This window comes from Ostrea edulis, chromosome 4 (assembly GCF_947568905.1).
Source record: "Ostrea edulis chromosome 4, xbOstEdul1.1, whole genome shotgun sequence".
NCBI classification, from domain to species: Eukaryota; Metazoa; Mollusca; class Bivalvia; order Ostreida; family Ostreidae; genus Ostrea; species Ostrea edulis.
In genome coordinates this window covers 81,127,860-81,142,949 of record NC_079167.1, presented here as the reverse complement: position 1 = coordinate 81,142,949, position 15,090 = coordinate 81,127,860, and the positions used below count along the sequence as shown (strand labels likewise).

Genomic DNA, 15,090 nt, shown 5'->3' with positions numbered 1-15,090 from the left:
TTTTTTTAGGTGCAAATATTTAGCAAAAATTGAAATTTCAAAATTCCATTGCGCAAAATATTTTAATACAAAATGGACGAAATATTACCCCGAATCTTCGTTTTCATTTTTAAAAACAATCTAGGATCTTTTAGGATAGCAGATGTATGTAATAAACATGTATGAACATGTACATGTAATAAATTGAGATGGCAAAATGAATAATAGTTAAGTTTTCAGCTCAGGTGAGCTAAAAAGTTTTAGGAGTGCATGTTAAAAATCAAAATCTGTCAGATTCAAAATAAATTTATCTTTGGAGAAAGTTTGTAAACGAATATGTATAAATCAAAGTACTGACAGTACAGCTGGGAGTTGCACCGCCCCAAATAGATACGATTATATGATTATATCGATAGCATGTTCACATCTATTAATCCACCAATGACCCGAGAACAGTTGGGGGGAGGGGGTTCTCTCAGAAACCTCTTATTCAATCGAAAAATCCCACCTTCTCCTGATGAGGTTTTAAGAATCATGTCTAGTGAGAGAGCGAGTTGATTCCTTAGTAGCGGCAATTTGGAATCAGTGGTAGACAATCAACAGAGTTGAAGAATTTAAGGTTTACTCCACTATCTGTATGAAAAGATTTTGTGTTAGTCAAATGGAGAGAGACAATTTTGATTTCTCGCACGATAAATACTTATTTGTTAAACTAACAAATTATGAGATGCCTAAATGGGTACTGTTTTACAAGCACGAAATATTCTGATTTTACATTCTAAATATATGATTGTTTTAGGTGACATTTGACTGAATGAAATGTTTGTTGAATAATAAATATTTCCAAAAATCCCAATCAATAAATTCGGAAATTAACTATCCATTTAGAATATATAAGAAAAGAATAGCCAGAAAAGAATTAATTTCAGAATGGAAAGAGTATGTATGGGAATGGTCCGCCGTAAACGTAACCGGAATGAAAAGAAGGGGGAAAATCTACTATATAGTAGGTTTTCCTGTGGGGTCATCTGGCTATAAAAGGGGGGAAATCCTACTATATAACCACATTTCTGTGAGGGAAAATCTACTATATAGCCATTTTTCCGGGGTGAAAGATGGCTAGGGGGAAAGGCTACTATATAACACCGGTATACACTTCAATGCGCTCCCAGACCACAACCTTTCAGATCTCGGACCTTAATGAAGGTTCAGGTCAATTCTCCACCCTCTATCCATATTGTATACACTTAATGAGGGGGTTTCCATGATAACCGAAGAGATGACATTTAAAGAGACATGGACACAATTGAGCTGAAAATTTTATTTTTCTATTTTTATTGTTTACAATGCTTAGCTAAAGTATTTCTAATGGTCAACCAAAATTTTAATATAAATTTTTGAGTTCGGTCCAACATGGAGATGACTGAGATGAAATGATGGAAAACGGAATTATAAAATTTTATAGGACTAGTGTTCTTTGTCGTCTGCGTGCTGAGAGGTTACCTGGCGGGTTCCTTCAACACAGCAGACGATAACGCAGAAGTGACGTTGTGTACGTTATCGGAGAAATCACGTGAGCCTTCCAGGGCTATCTATCTGTATATCCGTTATTACATATCATGGACTGTCGTTTCTGTGGCATTGCTTATATTCCACTAACAGGAAACATTTGGTAAGAATTGCACTTTATGTACTTTTTTAAAGAAAGATTTTATAGCCGCTAAGCTTTAAATGCATACTTTTTTGAGGCGAAATGAAAGTTTGCTTTTTTTTTTTTTAAAGTTTCTAGAAATGTCCAACTTTCGAAATTAGCAAGACCAATAAAATTTAATCGCCTTTGACTAGTTTTGGGAAATTAATGATACTTTTCTTGTCTCTACCAGCCATTACCACAGTTCTTACCTATTGGGATTATCTTATGTGGTAGCTCACCAAATACAACATTAGTTAGAATCTATTTAAACATAGCCTCCGCAAAGTGGCGCCTTTCCTTGCCACATGGCATCTTGTAAGACACCACTTCTAATTTGCTACACGATAAAGGGATTTGGGAATGTTCAATCCAGTTACCTCAATCGTGAAATTATATATGCAACCTTGAAAATCATGCGGAGCTAAGACCGCATCCTTGTTAATGAAATATGAAATACACAACAGAATCTAACTAATAAGGAAATTAAGACTAAGATCAAATCAGGACAAATGGAAATGTTTATATTGGACCGGGTTCGGTGCCGCGTCATGACGATTTTTATTCAATAAATGATGTTTCAGCTTCCTCGTTAAGATTTTTTCCTTAATTTGTCATATCTGTTTAAGGATACGTTAATCTTTCCAAATATGACACAAAATAAAAAGTTTCAATCGAAACACAGACTTTAATTGGAATTACCCATTTTTGACGATTTTTCATACATAAATCCATTTTTTGCCTCAAAATAACAGCTTTCCCTTCAATATATTTTTGTAAACTTTTTGCATGTGTTTAGGGACATATTTTAACTATCCAAAAATGAAAAGAAGCAGTTTTATCTACATGTCTGTGAATAGGGATTTATTGCATAAACGTTTTTCCTTATTACTCTTTGAAAAACAAATATTTTACAACAAGCATCTGTTGCAGGGTGGGACACCCTTGCATAAAAATTGAGTAAACTCATCTACTCTATGTCATAAAGGTTTCCATTTCTTTGTTTAATTACTTCTTTCTCTATTATTTTACTTTGAAGCAAGGGCGAATTTCCCTTAGTACGAATATAATGATACCTGCCAAGTTTGGGAGAAAATGATCTAGTTGTACATTGAATATTAGTATGATATCATATCTTAAACAAAAATGTCAAAATATGCACGGACGGCAAACTTTGATTAAAGAAATGAAAAATAAATCACAAAATGATGTCCCACGGTTTCCTCATTATGTTTTGTTGAACAGCAAATATTGTTTTCACGAATGAGGAAAGCCCAGAAGAAAAAAAATGGTAGCTATAAACGAATTTACGTATCAACGAATTTGTACTCTATGCCAACAAACACGAAATTTGATGCCCACGAAGATTCACGAAACTACGTACGGTATGAAAACTATTTATAGTCACAACTTTTTCAGCAACATGTCATATACTGGTGTCTACAGCTGAAGACAGGAAGTGGTATAGAAGAACGAGAAGGTCATGTACAAAGCTTCCTTCAATCCTGTCCGTCGTCAGTACCGGGCCCTGGACCGCCAGAATTCGGGGAGGGAGGGTGGGGTGTCAGGGTGTGGTACAATTCATGGCTTGCTGAATCTGGTCCAGGGAGTTGTCTGAAGGTTTAAACTGAATGACCACCACAGCATACGTCACTATACTCCCTGCAAACTGGACAGAAAATAAAAGTGCATGTAACTACTTTCACTGCTTTTTGTTTGAAAAAAATTCTAAGCATACTGTAGACCTACAAGAAGTTTGGGGGAAATATATCAGACTTACTGTAATGATGGTGGGTTTGTCAATGGTAAATAAACCAAAAGCAGTGAAGCCTATTGGAGCACTGGTCAGCTGGGTCAGGAATGTGGTCATCTACAGATGAAAACCTTATCTAGTTACTGTGTTATTGATGCTTTGAACAGAAATACTCGTACGTCTAAAACCAGGCTTACTTGTAGGCTTTCCTCTGAGGACATGCTGCGTAAATCTATTGCATAAATACTGGAAAGAATTGCATGTGCCTGAAAAATAAACATTGGGAGTTATTCTACGTAAAATCTGTAAACGTGGTAAAGTAAATCAAACGATTGATAAACGTACCTATGCTCATCATTCAAGATTGAAAAAGATGCTTACTGTTAAAATCAATCAAATTTGCTGCAGTAAATCTCGAATTTCAAGCAACATAATGTAACTCGCGACTTCAGACCAGAATTTCTGAATTTTTAATGCCGCGATATTTTTTCTTTATATTTATGGCAACTTCAAGGAAAAGGCCACGACACTGTTGGTTATTTAAAACTCGAATTTTAGACGCAACCCGCGTCTTTATCAAGAGACATAATATATTACATAAACAAAAAACACGCAAAAACGACAAGTATCGATAAACTACATTGATGACAAGAGTGGTACACTGTTGTACTGAGTGATAAAAATGGTGATGGTTTCGTTGTAAAGCGTGTTTACTGACTATGGTACAGTGTCGTGGCCTTTTCAGTGCTTTTATAAATTTCTTTACTGGCCTTGTATCACTTTAAGAAAGTAGGGTGTTGTTGGGTTTTTGTGCTTTTATATATATATATATATATATATATATATATATATATATATATATATATATATATCCCCTCTCCGTCTCTCTCTCTCTCTCTTCACTAATTTTATATGGTATTGAAAATAATATGACCAATCAAAAATGAGTCGTAAAACTTGAATTTGATCCTAGAACACCACCACGTGGACGAGGAAAGGTGTTTGGATATCACGGATGTTGTCCCCCCCCCCTTCCCCCATCAAAATCCTCCGTTATCAAGCTTTCATAATGAACTCATATTGAATTCAAACTATTAATGGAATCCCCAAAATGAATGTACACAGAGATAAAGCATAATTTTTTTTTATTAATCCCCCCCCCCCCTCATCAAACTGAGATCACAATATCAGACCGAAGGTTGGTAGTGAAAAAGGATGGATTTTGCTATGTATGTAATAGTAATACACACTTTGGTTATTTATAACATGACACCCCCCCCTTACCCCCCCCCCAAAAAAAAACCCAGAGAGTAAAACATACTTTTATTTATATCACACCCTAGATCAACTTGATACCCCAATGTGATATGGGGGAAAATCCTTAGCAATAAAATACAAAAAATGATAAATAAAAAAAAAAACAACAACCAGAAACCGAAGATCTTTAATAAGATGAAGTGAATATTATATAAAAAAAAAAAATGTTTGAAGCATATCAAAATAACATTTTCAAATCATGATTTTTTTTTATTAATTCAAGGAAGGAATAGCAATTCCAAGAGGTTCGCTAGATATCCAGATCCGTAATGCAGGCCATCGTTACTAATGGACGATAAAGCACAAGTAAAATATGATAAACTGCTAGAAAGAAAATATTCCTAAGAGTCAAAATCAGCAAGTATTTCATCAAGTTCAAAATAATTGTTTTCCAAAAGTGTTGATATATAATTGATTTTATCCCGTTTGATTAAGAAACGAAACCAAAATTGATTTTGGACGTATGACTGGTTTGGTATCCAAGGACATTCATTTCCTTAGCAACAGGTGCACAAATTATTGTGAAAATCAATTATTTTTACCTATCGTGGGGGGATATATTTCCTCTAAGCAATTATGAGATGGTACTTTGTCTACCTGATTTAGTGTTAGAATGATTTTTACCCATCTTTAATAATATAAAAAAACCACTCAATTTTTCTATGGCAATTGTTGCAATCTTTTAAGATGATATCCGTATTTTATTATTTGTTTTCGTCTGAAACACGAAAAATCACTTCTTTTATGATATAATAGAGGTGATTAAAGAGAACATTTCGTAGAAGGTGCATCGCTAGCAATACATCAGGGATCCTAATGAACGGGTATGATATTACAAAGCAATGAATTTACTTTCATTCGTTTGATGGCATGTATTATTAAGCCCCAGATGGAAATTGAAAATCATTGCATGGGTAGCTTAAGAAATGTAGATCGCCGTAATGTATTTATTCAGGAACTGGTCAGAAATCGGTTACACGTGGCGGGCTGAAGGGGATGGTTTATATTTCTTGTACAGGCTTTATAATCAAACTGACAATTGTCAAAATATTTACATATTCGTGTACTCTTACAGCGAATTAAGTTACGGAGATGTCTAAATAATATCGATGAGCTTAATGTGAATGAGAGAGATGTGAACTTGCACTTGTTGCACCATGGTAACGAAACCAAATCTCAGTAATCTGTAGTGGATAATAACGACTTAAAAAGAGAAACGATACGTGAAAGCGTGGGCTCAAACATCAAAAGAAAATCAAAACGATTATTGAGGAAGTTATCAGTCTGCAGGTGGCGACATAACTTTTGATGGACATCAAACAAGACTTGCAAAAAAATTCACATTCATATTACAAATCTCAATTTACACTATATGTTTGCCCAACTATCTATTTTGTATTGCTTGTAGGAGTTATGAGATTGATCACTGTTCGTTATCTTCACCTTGCATATGCCTATACTTTATACGGATTACCGCTTTTTGAAGAAAAAAAAATGCATTGACGTATAAGAAAGTTTTGACAAGGGGTTTATGGAATTTTATACATTGATGTAGTGCTCTGGCTACACATCACTTCACACGTTACAACCATCACTGTAGTAGAATGGAAAAATATTTACCCCGTCGTCAGAATAATTGAAACATAACCCGTCGGTCTCGTATGGAACCCCAAATTAATATAAACTTAAACAATTGAAGATATCTTTAATTATTTAATTATATTTAATTATTCAAGTAAAGATATCTTCAAATGATTAATGATATTTTCAATTCTGAATTATCATGCACATTAATTGAATGGTGATTATTATTATCAATTATTCTGCTGAATTGATGAGCGCTATAATTGAATTGGTGTTTTCTTCATATGAATTGTAGCGCGCAACCATTCAATTAATGCGGGCAATAATTGAATTATTTCTTCCTTCAGTTGAATTAAGGATATAATATGATTGATTCAATTGATGTGTGCAATAAATCTTTTAAAGAGAACAACTATTAAATTTGAAATATCTTCAATTCAATATATCCACAATTGAATTAATTATCTCTTTTATTGTTGTTATCTTTAAAATAATTGATGCGCACATTAATTATTTATACAAAATCGTTGTAAACAATTAAAGATATCTTAAAGATATCTTCAATTGAATAAAAGAGAACATCAAATCATTTATATCGAGCTCCAAATTAAATTTTGCGAGCAATGATTCAACTACATTGATGCGCTAATCAATTGAATTGATGAGAGCAATAATTGAATTCATGATATTTTCAAATACTAGTAATTAAAGATATCTCCAATTATTTGAGTGTATGTTAATTTGGCGCTCCATATTCTCGAGATATTTTGGGACATAAATGGGGAGAAAGAGAGTTATCTTCCCTGTTAATTAAGTGGTCATTATCGAATTCTCTTACATAAAACGGGAAGATCAATCCCATATGAAATACAAAATAATAAGAGTAGGGCAAACACGGACCCTTGTGGAAACACCAGATGTGGAATCAGGCGCCTAGGAGGAGTAAACACCCCCTGGTGAACGATCACGCCCTATTATTATATCTATATCTTAATCAGGTAAACGGAGTAATCTGTATCAAAATAAGCATGTAAAGAACGGTCTAACAATGGGTATGAAACACATCAAACAGTATTCGACCTAATGATACGTTGTATCGTTATAACGACCATAGAATTTGTGAAAGGCTGACTTTAAAGGGGACTGTTGTACTTGTTACGTTAAGCGCCTCTATAACTCACATCTCGTCACACTCTCTTCTACTTCTGTATAAGATGTGTGTACAGCTTTTAACTTGTCTCGTGACTCATCACGGCATGTACTATATAGTACCGTACCTGTATATATACATACCTCGTGACTCATCACGGCATGTATATAGTACCGTACATGTATATACGTACCTCGTGATTGACCACACCGCCCGCCATGAAGACAAAGATGATCTGTATGAAGCTGAGTCCCACCGACCACCAGGTGGCAGCATAAGCAAACGTGTCCACCGACTTAAACAGGACAAAGTACAGCGTGAAGATGATCAGCGGAATGATGGTTCCGATCGTCACCAGCAAGTACATGGAGAAAATATTGTCTGCCGTGTAGAGTAAGTCAACCAAACTCACGTGCTGCAGCCGGAACTTCTCCATGTCGCCGTTGAATTTTCCTTCAACGCTGATGGCGCCGACAAACTTTTTCTTGAAATGACGGAAAGCTATGTAGATGACGTAGCTAGCGATGACGAACATGGCCGTCAGGAGAAACCATGCCGAAACAAAGTAAAAGTAGATGATCAACTGCAAAATTTTTATTATGATAGAGACCGCATCGTCCGGGGGTGGGGGCCCAGAGCTTGAAATGAAATATATTCCGATCCCCATAAATCCGAATGACGTCATCAACCAGAGTACGTACAGAATGAGAGTTGCAATGGAAATTCTTCGAGGCGTTTTTAAATGTTTGAAGCCAAGATACTTTGCCAGTTTGTCCCATTTATCGTAAAACGCATTCCAGTGTTTGCAGCCAATTATATTATTCAAGGCATAGCACGCCGCCTGAAGAAACCACGTTGCAGTGATGATTTCGTTACAAACGATACCATCAAAACTATTCGCATCTTTAAATGTCGTCAGAGAATTGATAAAATTTCCAAGAAGTATCAGAAACACGGCGATGTCGTAAAACAGCCAGAACGAGCACCTGTTCTCTTTGTCATCGGTCATCGGATGCTCATCGTTTTCGTTTCGGTCATCATTTGGTTTCTCTTTGATTTGAACCGCATGAAGCAGACCAGCCACCTTCAAAACCCATAAAAGCGGGTTGAAGGACCATTTTAAACCTTGGAGCTCGTCCTCCATCCATGCAGATCGTGACTTCTGCTTGTCTTCCGCCACCGGAACTACAATGGTAGGCATTCCGTCTGGCACGAGGAAGTGATTATCTTTGTGCGGTCCGAACACAGATATATACAATAGAAGTTTAAATAAATAATTCTACTTTTGCAAGCGTCAACAGACATGTGCTAGGGACTCCAGCAGTTCTATAAATCATCTTTTTCAATTAAGAAAACGTGATTGAAAATGGCCACATATTTTCTATTCTACTTTCGCTGCACAGTTGAAATAACTGATGATGAATCTTTGTTTAATGTACTCGTAGAAATCTTCTCTACACACACTTATAAAAGAAAGATGTGTGCATGTATAATTTCAGCCGCGGCGGAGTGTTTGCTCACGGCAATAGAGACAATCGTGATGACATGAAACGTTATACTTTGCCAACAGTGCGACGTCAATACCGGAAGTCGATCTTCTGCCCAGTATTGGCGATCTCTGTAGGGGGTTCGCAACACCATACCCAAAGCCAAATAAAATTTGCCAAATTTGAGAACATCATGTCCAAAGTCAAATATCATTTTAGATGACGAATGGGTTGGAACACAATATGTGGTGCAGAGGTGCATTTGAAAAGTGCATTTGCAACACAAGATACATGTTCATATTTTTCTTTGGGTAGCAGGGAATAGTTTCGCATTTTAATTTTTATTTTCAACTTTCTTGAAAAATGGAAATATCCCACATTTTAAGTGACAGTACATGTGTAAAGTATAATTCTAGAATACATATCAAATGTAGTCGAGTGCTTGATAAAAAAGTTGATATGCAACATGATTACTAGCATTGAGATAATTGCAAATACGAAAGTAAGACACGTGATTAGTTGCTGAAGAAATTCAGGTAAAAACTTGACATGCATGGTGCAGCAAAAGATCTGTGGCTGAGAGGGAAGGTAGATGGCACTGGATGAAAAAAAAAGTTTTAAGAAGGACAGGCAGAGTTCTTGATTGTGCACAGTGTCTAAATCCCCTCGCACGGTTCTCTGATGGTGTTTGGGTGGTGCGTATTTAGCTCAAATGAGAGAAAATCAAAGCAAGAAAGGGGTACCTGCTCAAAGCATGTTTTGTGCACCATAATATATGAACTACACCAATGTGTAATACAAGTATTGACATAAAAGGGGAAATATGATTTCAACAACAACAACTACAAAAAACTGTCCCATGTCACCCTGAATAATGATAACCTTTCGACCAAAAAGGGGGCTTTGATGGACGCAGATTAATTTTTCGTCTTTTATATCTGAAATTCAATTCATCATTTGCTCACGAGATGTACACATAACTTTCAATTTTGTTTCGTTGCACAAATATTTACGTGTGTATGTGTGTGTGTATATATATATATATATATCAATTTATGTGTGTGTGTGTGTGTATATATATATATATATATATATATAACAATGTATATATATATATATATATAAAGAGAGTACAATTTTTACCGTTGTTATTGGAGTTGATCCAAAATATATTGGTCAGATAATGGATATGATCTGCCCAGACCCAAACTGTTCATAAAGTTCAACAGAACGTTCATGAAAAATTATCAATGTGTTAACCCTATTCTCTGCGTTTTAATTAATCAAATGGTCTTATTGTTGGAATGTTTATTACAAAGCAGCGAAGCAAGTTTACATATTGCTTTTGAAAGTTACAAGATTGATGAGAAAGGAACAGGAATCTTCTGGGACACAACAATTATCCATGCTCTTTTGCTGTTACACAACAGAAAAATGAATCTTATAACAAAATTTCTTGTGACCTCATATCGTCTCAAATCTTGTATCCATGTTTCAGAACATAAAACGATCTACGATCTGGGATCATATGCTAAATGACATAACACGATTTCTGATCATATTTAGTATTATGGGAGATAACACGATCTGGTATCATGCTTAATGGCTTTATACGATCTCGTTTTCGTGATTAAGGACATAACACGATCTTGTATCCATGGTAAGGGACACATGATCTCGTATCCATGGTAAAGGACATAGGATCTCGTATCCATGGTAACACATTGTTTTATCATGCTATCATGAAGAACATAACAAGGGATTAGTTCTTTATACTGTAAAATTTTGATAATCCTGACCAATATTTACAATCAATGTACACATGGAGCTTGTGACGGAGAGCACGGGACAAATTCTTTGATTCAATTGTAATACTTTAAAATATATTGTATTGTTGCGTTCAGTATCCAGTGGCGGATTTAAGAGGGGTACAGCCAGCCCCTCCCTTCCCCCTAAAATTTTCAAATTTCAGGTAAATCATTGTGTCTTGTTTTAAACAAGAGGCCCAAGGGCCTAGAATCTCTCTTCTGATAAATTGTACAACCCCACCATTTCTATTCTTAGCCTCTTAGTATTCTAAATCTTTAGTTAAATCCTAAGAATTCAAAAAAAGTAGGTCAATGTGACCTACTTTTTGGTTTACACATTTTGAGAACCCAAGAAATATCAACTGACAAAGTTTGATGATTTTAAGCCAATTAGTATCTGAATATTGAAATATAGCTGTCAAATTCCAATCGTAGGTCATGGTGACCTACTTTTTGGTCAGCGAACTCCAAACATGCAAGACCCATCAACTGACAAAGTTTGATGACTGTAGGTCAAATAGTATCTGAAATATATAAATATAGCCGTCAAATTCCAAAAGTAGGTCAAGGTGATCTACTTTTCGGTCGACACCCTTTGAACATGCAAGACGCATCAACTGACAAAGTTTGATGACTGTAGGTCAAATAGTATCTGAAATATATAAATATAGCCGTCCAATTCCAAAAGTAGGTCAAGTTGACCTACTTTTTGGTCGACACCCTTTGAACATGCAAGACGCATCAACTGACAAAGTTTGATGACTGTAGGTCAAATAGTATCTGAAATATATAAATATAGCCGTCCAATTCCAAAAGTAGGTCAAGTTGACCTACTTTTTGGTCGAAACCCTTCGAACATGCAAGACCCAACAACTGACAAAGTTTGATGATTGTAGGTCAAATAGTATCTGAAATATATAAATATAGCCGTCAAATTCCAAAAGTAGGTCAAGGTGACCTACTTTTTGGTCGACACACTCCGTAGACTCAAGATGCATCAACTGTCAAAGTTTGATGATTGTAGGTCAATTAGTGACTGAAATATATAAATATAACTGTCAAATGCCAAAAGTAGGTCACAGTCACCTACTTTTTAGTCGATACACTCCGAAGACTCAAGATGCATCAACTGACAAAGTTTGATGATTGTAGGTCAAATAGTGTCTGAAATATAGTAATTTAGCTATCAAATACCAAAAGTAGGTCACGGTGACCTACTTTTTGGTCGACACAAACCGAAGGCTGAAGACGCATCAACTGACAAAGTTTGATGATCCTAGGTTTTACAGTGCCCAAAATATGCATCTAAAATTGAAAATCTGAAATTTGAATATCTGCAAAATTCAAAAAGTAGGTCACTGTGACCTACTTTTTTTATAAATATGTTTCAGGGCCTCAAGATGCATCAACTTACAAGATTTGATGATTCTAAACCTCTCGGTATTTGAAATAACAACTTAAAATATATCTATAAATGATAAGCCATAAAATTCAGAAAGTAGGTCACGGTGACCTATTTTTCAGTTGACGCATTTCAAGGTCCCATGATTCACCAACTGACAAGTTTTGATGATCATAGGCTTCAAAGTGTCCAAGATATGCATCAAAATTAATTTTAAAATAAATACCTGCAAAATTCAAAAAGTAGGTCACCGTGACCTTCTTTTGAGACAACTTGACACAAGGTCCTAAGATGCATCAACTGTCAAAATTTGATGATCCTAGTCCTTATAATGACTAAAATATCAAAGATTTAAGGAAATATAAATTTAGGTCAAATTTGAAGTGACCTTGAGACCACGCCCTTTGCCCCAGGGTAATGCCTTGAACAATTTTTAATCTACAACATATCCTCATCCTTATGTGTAAGTTTGGTGATAATCTGCCCAGTGGTTCTTGAGAAGAAGATTTTTTAGCAACCACTACTTTTGTTTGTATTTTCCTGATTATCTCCCCTTGTTAAAGGGTCACATCCCTCTATTTAGTATGTATGAAAGCCCTTGGGCCAATGATACCCTGTAACAAATTTGAAAAAAATTGGCCAAGGGGTTTTTGAGTTATAGCCCTTTTTCTAAAAAGTTTACGCACACCGCACAAATGGCCATAGCATTAGCTCTTTGAGCCTTCGGCTCAGAAGAGCTAAAAATGTAAACGATAAAAGAAGCAATACTTTCTTCCACTCTTGGAGAAATAAATGATAATTTTTAAAAAGTTTTTGATGTATTGAATTACTTTTATTGGGAGAACTTACAGTTTTCCCCCTAAAACTCACAAAATGCGTCATTTTGTTAATTTCACCTCATCAAAAATGACAGCAAATAGTAAAAATTGACTACATAGGAGACATATTTCAAGCCCTATTGTAAAATGCAGGAGCTTCCGGCGACGATTTGGGGTGTAACACGCACGCTCCTGTATTGTAGATAGTGTTTGAAAATCAAATGACATGACGTAGTCCGCTGATCGTCTATCATATGACTTATTTGGGTAATTTTTCTAAAATCAACAGCATCAAACCGTACATTTCAAACTTGACACCACCAATACTCGCATTGATTTAAAGACTAGGCTTTTTGACACAATAAAAATAGAACATGGAAATATTCATATCTTGTGCTTAGTCCTATAAAAGCATCACTTTTTAAAAAACCACTCCGATTCTACGCACAAGTCTTAGAATGGTGCTAGAGTTCCTCATTGACAATGTCTTCGTAGTCTTTGGTGATCAGGTCTTTCAACAGCTAGTCTGTTTGAATATTCCCTCGTGCGTGAATTATACTCTTTCATTATCAGACTTGTTTTTGTTTTCTTATGAGGCAGAATTAATTCAATAGTTTCTACATCAGAAGAAAAAACCTCGTTTTGACTTTCCACTCGACATTTAGATATATCAAAGTTTATTAACGGGGTCATTCTTTCTCTATTAACAATACTCACTTTCATTCATGTCGATTCGATATATCCCAGTGATCGTGAAATGAAGGACACCAGTCTTCCAAATATGCTTCATATTGAATATTCTATTGAGCATGGATGTTAACTGCAAACTAACAAACGGGATGACTTCTCCATCTTCAATTTTCCATATTCATGTAGCAATATTCCATTATCATTTGAATATGGTGTTAATTCCTCTCAACTGATTCTATATATGAGAGCATGCTTTGCATATGGACAATATTCAAATCAAGGCAGGGTACTGACAAAAGGGTTCCAACAGTCTCGCTTAAAGTCAGCTTTTCGCAATTTCTGTTAATTGGCGTTATAATGATCTAATTTACAAATGCAGCCTGTCTGACGTGTTTTATAAAAATAAATTCTGCCTCATAAGAAAAACAAAAACAGGTCAAATCATAAAGGAGCACAATGTGGTGCACATGAAATTTCAACCTTATCTCCAAAGACTTCTCGGATATTTTTCATCAGGAAGTCCAGTATCGCTTTAGTATCAGCTTCAGAATACTTTTGCTTAGAATTAGAATCATTTTTAATAAAGTCAATTTTTGTAGGACTGTTCACAAGATGTGAATATTTCAAAGTAGATGTCTATGATGAAAAAAAAACACCCCAAAACATATAGTCTTGAAGTCATCGTGAGGAATGGTTTTGTAGTGTTGAAAACATTTTGATGCTGTTAATTTTGGAAAATATGTGAATTCAAATTTATTAAAAGTTCTTTAGAATATATTAGAATCATTCATTTCATTTACACCACTTCTTAGTAATCTGAGGTTTCTCCTTCATAGCAGTTAATAATTTTGTGATAGAATATAATCCTAGAATCTATCTTTGTAAGGATTTTTTATGAAGTTTAGGAATTCAATATAGATACGGTAATTCATTTGACTGGAATAATAAATGTGTTTAAAACTGAAATGTGATTTTGAGGAATTCATCTTCTGAATAGGATCTTGGAGTACAAGTTGGATTACCAAATGTGACAATAAAATAAAGTTTCCTCTAGAATACAGTTGTAATAATGAGCCTTACAAAGACTTCTGTCGTTACAAGCTTTCCCACGATCGTGATCACTGGAGAGTTAGCATAAGGACAGCCAGACAACATTGAACCCCTGACGAAGGGAACACAGACGATAAACTCAGATAGTGATTGTGTCAGCTGGACCCAGTGCATCTTTCATCACTCCAGGTTTATTTTGACAGAATTCTCCATAGCGATGAAGTTTTGTTGCCAATGGAAAGATCGAGGCTCCTTGAATTTTGGGCCTTTGAAAATAAAGTGATTTCGGTTCATCATTTTCAACTATATTTACATCACACATAATAATGTGCCCTGCTGGACTATAGTTAAAAGACAAAGGA

The 15,090-nt window shown here is 35.2% G+C and overlaps 1 protein-coding gene across 1 annotated transcript; it reads right to left on the bottom strand.

Annotated features, from left to right (window-relative positions):
- Nucleotides 1–1,285: 1,285 nt before the first annotated feature.
- On the bottom strand, nt 1,286–8,756 carry LOC125670900 (gustatory receptor 68a-like). The gene is made up of 4 exons (XM_048906336.2): nt 7,667–8,756; nt 3,602–3,688; nt 3,450–3,539; nt 1,286–3,338 (listed from the first exon to the last, which is right to left on the bottom strand). The coding sequence occupies exons 1-4, from the start codon at nt 8,672–8,674 to the stop codon at nt 3,234–3,236; spliced, it is 1,290 nt and encodes a 429-aa protein (XP_048762293.1). The 5' UTR covers nt 8,675–8,756; the 3' UTR covers nt 1,286–3,233.
- Nucleotides 8,757–15,090: the final 6,334 nt, after the last annotated feature.